Raw genomic sequence first — 5,826 nt, forward strand, 5'->3', positions numbered from 1 at the left:
TATGCGGCACTGGTCAGGCCGCAGTTGGAGTACTGCGTCCAGTTCTGGGCGCCGTACTCAAGAGGGATGCGGACAGCATTGAGAGGGTCCAGAGGAGGGCCACTTGCATAATCAGGGGACAGCAGGGCAGGCCCTACGAGGAGAGGCTGCGGGACTTGAACTTGTTCAGCCTCCACAAGAGAAGGCTGAGGGGGGATCTAGTGGCTGTTTACAAACTAGTTTACAAGCTAGTCAGGGGGGACCAGCAGGCATTGGGGGAGTCCCTGTTCCCCCCAGTGCTAGCAGGAGTGACAAGAAATAGCGGTCACAAGCTGGCAGAGAATAGATTCATATTAGACATCAGGAGGCGCTACTTCACTGTCATAGATTCATAGATTAAGGGTCGGAAGGGACCTAGTAGATCTTCTAGCCCGACCCCCCGGCCAGGGCGGGAGAACAACAAAAAACCCCAAAAAGAGAAACGGGACTCAAATGAGTCCAGCCAGGTAGGCATCCAGCCTCTTCTTAAAGACCCCCAGGGTAGGGGCCAGCACCACTTCCCTTGGAAGTTGGTTCCAGCTCCTAGCCGCCCTAACTGTGAAGTAGTTTTTGCGGATGTCCAATCTATACCTCCTCTCCATCAACTTGTGCCCATTACTCCTTGTTATGCCAGCGGGCGCTAGGGGAAACAGCGTCTCCCCCAAACCCTTCTGGTCCCCCCTAGTGAGTTTATAGACAGTCACCAGGTCCCCCCTCAGCCTTCTCTTGTGGAGGCTGAATAGGTTCAGGTCCCGCAGTCTCTCACTGTAGGGTCTGCCCTGTTGTCCCCGGATCATGCGGGTGGCCCTCCTCTGGACCCTCTCCATGTTGTCCACATCCCTCTTGAAATGGGGCGCACAGAACTGGACACAATACTCCAGCTGTGGCCTGACCAGCGTCGCGTAGAGGGGGAGGATCACCTCCTTGGCTCTACTCGAGATGCACCTGTGGATGCACGACAAGGTCCGGTTGGCCCTGCCAACCATGACCTCGCATTGTCGGCCCATGTTCATCTTGGAGTCAATAATGACTCCAAGATCTCTTTCCACCTCCGTGCTCTCGAGTAAGGAGTTCCCCATTGTGTAAGTGTGTCAGGGCAGCCAGGATCTGGAACCAACTTCCAAGAGAAGTGGTGCTGCCTCCCACCCTGGGGGTCTTTAAAAGGAGGCTGGATGAACACCTTGCTGGGGTCGTTTGACCCCAGTACTCTTTCCTGCCATGGCAGGGGGTCAGACTTGATGATCTGCTCAGGTCCCTTCTGACACTACCAACTATAAATTGGAGATTTGGATCACTGTCCTGAATCGATTTGGTTAAATCAGCTTCAGAAGATTCGGCGCTGATTTGGTGATCCGGATTGGCCGGGGAGAGGCAGACATGGGTAGGTGGCTGGCAGAGGGAGCCACGGGAGAAGCCACCATGGCTGCCCTGCCTGGCCCCAGCCTCCCGGCACTTAAAAACAACAACAAAAAAAAGCCCTGCACTCATCAGCTGTAGCAGCAGCTGTGGGGGGCTCTGGGGCCTCCTGGCAGAGTCCCCCCACTCAGCTCCTGCTCCCCGACTGCCCACCCGTCCCCAGTAGTCCGGGAATCAAAAAAACCCCCACAAAACCCTGCACTTACTGGCAGTAGCAGGGGCTGTGGAGGCTCTGGGGCTACATGGCAAAGCCCCCCGCACAGCCCCTGCTCCCCCCTCCCGATGGCTGCTTTGCCTGGCCCTAGCATCCTGGCAATTAAAAAAAAAAAAAAAAGAAAAAAAAAAGGCCCTGCACTCACCAGCTCTGGTAGTTGCGACTGGGGGCTATGACGGCTCATGGCAGAGCCCCCCATACAGTGCAAGGCAGTGTGGGGTAGCGGGGATTGCGGGTGCAGTGCGGCACGACGGGGGTATTTTCTTTGAAAATACTTTATATCCATTTTTCTTCACTAAAAAATGGATTGTTCACAACATAACAACTCATGCCCTAGTAGATTAATTCAAAGTGTTTAAAGAAAAATATTGAGAAATTAAATAAGCTTTAAACTTTTGCTGCCTACTAAAACAGCAAAATGCTACTGTCTTTATCAAACCTACTAAATATCCAATATATGCAAATGATCACACTTGCTTAAAGAGGATTATCCCCTCTTCCTCCCTCTGCATACCCCAATGACAAAGTCATAGATCACACAAAGAGGCTAAACAATATAAATATTCCCTACAATTTGGGAAACTACAAATTTATGCAACATGTCATATAATGAAGGGTAAAACTATTCTCACAGATTATCAAGTTTAGAACCCAAACTCCCACATCAGTACAAGCAGCATGGAAATGTTTCAAATTAAGCAATCGGAATAAGACTGAAAGTTTGAAATACATTTTAAAACTCTTTACCTCTTTGGCTCTCTGTACAGCATCACTTGGAGGATTCCTGATTTGTGGTGAAGATTTTGTGTTAATTTTGTCATAAAGCTGAAATCAGAAGAAAGCAAAACATTGTAATCATGTGCTCTTTTTCCTGTGTTCAGAGTTTAATCCAACAATCTGTATGTGTTAGTATGGCTATAATATTCATGTTAAAGTGCAACATCACAGATGTTGTATACAAGTTTAGAATCCTGTTTTTTTTTCCCTTAAACCTTTCCTGAGCTGAACAGTACCATCCATTCAAAATTTACCCGATATCATGGGAAAGTTTAAAGGAGGTTGTGTGCTTCCCATGCATTTTCAATAGCAGACTCATAGGAATCATAACACTTGTGCAATGTTTCTATGAGCTTTGAATAGATGACACTATAACTCCTAACAAATCCTACGTAATGCTAAATACTTCAGTTAATCTAGATTTTTTGCTGTTTCCAATAAGCCAAATGTCAACTGTTCCAAGCATTACACAAATATAAATTAAAGTTTTAAGCAGAAGATAATGCACCTCCTGACAGAAAAGCTCTTCAGGAAGAAATGCTGCAGAAATGCAAGTCCTGGGAAAAATGCAAAATTATAGCTTCTAGGAAGGAATGTTCAGAGAAGCCATTATCCTCTTTTTATATTCCAACAACAGCATTAATACCAGCTGTTTAACTAGGAATCAAAGTATCTCATTTCTAATCTATTTTTAAAAATATGTTTGTATATTAAATTATTCTTAAACCCCTCAAATAAATAAAATACAATTAAGGATAAGAAGACTTATAATGCTTCCACGAAAGTGTGCAAATTATAAGGGAATAGCCATATATCACAAGTGGACAAGCTACATAAGTAATTACTTCGATCAAAAGCATTACTGCTGCTGCTTCTTCGCTTTAAATATGATCCAAAAGAAACCAAGGTATCCAAATAACTTTCATCTGTATCAGACAATGTATATAAAATGTGAATGTAAACAGAAACTATTCAGAATATAAATAAGCATATGAAAATTATCTCTATACACAGACACAAAATATTTGATGAAATCACATAATAAGGTTTTATTTACTTAATTTTTGGATGCAAGACAAGTGCCAAGTAAGAGTCATTTATTTATACAGCACAAAACCATCATGTATTATAGAAAAAGCTGGTAAAGAAGCCTGTATTTACGTTCCCTAACAAAGGATTCTTGAATTTTCTTTGAAAAAAACCTCAGGCTTCCATTTTTTGAAGCAGCTCTTTGATATTTGGCAAGGGGGAAATCACTTCAGGTTACAAGCGGGCTTTTCTGTGTCCCAGGAAACCCCATTTAGGTTTGCTTGAGATACAAAAATGCTATTTTTTTCTCCTGATGTGTTCTTCAAGAAAAAAAAGAAAACTGTCAGCATGTGAAAATCACTGAACATTCCAAGTCTGGGCTCACAACACTGGCACACAGCAGCAGTACACATTACCCTAGGAACACAAGGGCAGGTGCTAGGATAGCTGATCTAGGAGCAGGAAAAGAAGCATAGGAGGACCAAGTCAGACTTCAGACTTCCCTACCCATAGCAATTTTCTCTCGTGCAGGAAACGTTAAGCTTTGCAACAGCAATTTGTGCTACAAAGTATACATTGTGTGTATATGTGTGTGTGGAGAGGCTGCCTGGATTCCTCCTTCTGGATGCTACAGGGTGGGGGCCTGCCTAAAATCTCCACAGCTTTTAAAGAGCACTTTGGCTAGGATAATATAGTTGGGGGTGGTCCTGCCTTGAGCAGGGTGTTGGACTAGATGACCTCCTGAGGTCCCTTCCAACCCTTATTTTCTACAATTCCCCCAAACTGCTTAATTAATTTCAATTGCCCACAATGGACCCTGCTTTGCAGGGTCCCAGGACACTTTAGGGTAGACGTGTATACTGCATAAGACACATAAAGAGTGAGAAATCAGAGCAAAACGTTAAGATTTGGAATTGAGCAGCTTTGCAGAGAAAGTCCTTTCAAAGTTACAAGAATTGGAGACCTTGGGCCCCCTGGAACACCCAGCTTCTGGGTCTCAAGATCTCCCTTACCCACCTGATCCCCCCACCCCAAATCAACATGGGATGCCATGGAATGGCTGGGTACTCACTACCACCCCTTAGAAGTGATACTACAGCACTGCAATGCCTACTTGGATAGTGCACGTGCAGATGCCTCAGACTTGAGAAAAGTGTGGACCAGCTTCCAAACAGTGACATTCCTGGAATGGTTCAACTGTTATGTGTGTTCACAATGTGCGTCTAGTCCCAAGAGATCACACATTACAACAAGTTAAACCAGCCACTCTTCTAGAACACAGGGATGAAAGAGGAAACAATCTCTGGCTGCTTAAAAAAAACAGAAGTTTATTTTTAAAGTACTACATTTACCCAAATCCAAGATGGCTTTGAATTTAAGATGACCCCCCATAATTAGATTCTATACACAGAAAATTACAATTTTATAATTTTCCGTGTATAGAATCTAATTATTGGAGGGTGATCTTAAATTTGTTCCTCCCACCCCAATGGCAAGGAAAGCAGTGGCAAAGGGCCAGACCCTCGTCTCTTGCCCTCCCTTCCTCCCCTCCCCTTGCTTACCTGTGCCTGGTCCCCGCTACCTGTCCCCCATGCCATTTGACCCCTGCTCCCATGCTGCCTGTCCTTCCCTGCCATTTGCTGTTGATCCTCTGCCACCTATACCCCCTGCCATGTGTTCCCTTGTGACTGCCACCCTGACCACCTTGCCTGACCCATCACTTGTCCCTCTGGTGTCTGTCTGCCCTGCCATGTGCTGCCTGCTGCTACCTGCCCCACCCAGTGCCTGCATCATCTCCTGCCACCTGCCTACCCCATTCTCCCCACTGTCTGTACTCCTTCCTGCCACTTCCCTTCTGTAGTGACACTAGTTCTAGGGCAATCAGTGGTGGCTGTCCCTGTCCTGGCTCAGCTCAGTCAGGCAGAAGCAGTGGTGGCAGCGTTGGACCCAGTGGGGACAAGTGGCTGGAGCTGAACATAAATGGCATGGGAAAGGGTAGAAGGGGAGCAAGGGTGCATGGTCTCTCTTGTGCTCAACCCACTGATAGCTCCCTCCCCTGCTGCACAAGCCACCTCTGCGGGTGCATCCAGACGAGTGCACACGTGCCTCTTGCCCCATCTCAAACTGCTTTGAGGCGGGGCAAGAGACATGTGCGGAAACGAAAAAAGGTTAAAATGATAAAATTGGGAATGATAAAATCAGACCCTTGGATATCTAGGGGTCTAAAAAAACTGCTCTACAGAAGAGTAGAGCAAGCACAGTCCCAGACCGTGCCAGGGAGTCAGTCCTTTTAAAGAGATGTTCTGGTGTCAGCCAGAGTGTCTCTTCTGTTCTCCTGCTGCCTCTGGCCCCCGGCGCTGTCCAAGGTAAAT

General features: G+C 46.2%; 1 protein-coding gene across 12 annotated transcripts in view; it reads right to left on the reverse strand.

Annotated features, from left to right (window-relative positions):
* The window catches only part of CASK (calcium/calmodulin dependent serine protein kinase), a 491,685-nt gene that overhangs the window by 77,153 nt on the left and 408,706 nt on the right, over positions 1–5,826 (reverse strand). For all 12 annotated transcript variants that reach the window (XM_019524150.1, XM_019524148.1, XM_019524143.1 and 9 more), the window contains one exon: positions 2,396–2,473. In XM_019524150.1, coding sequence (XP_019379695.1) covers positions 2,396–2,473 — 78 coding nt within the window. The remainder of the gene's footprint in view (positions 1–2,395; positions 2,474–5,826) is intronic.

This window comes from Gavialis gangeticus, unplaced genomic scaffold (genome assembly GCF_001723915.1).
Source record: "Gavialis gangeticus isolate Ggan-Ray unplaced genomic scaffold, GavGan_comp1, whole genome shotgun sequence".
NCBI classification, from domain to species: Eukaryota; Metazoa; Chordata; order Crocodylia; family Gavialidae; genus Gavialis; species Gavialis gangeticus.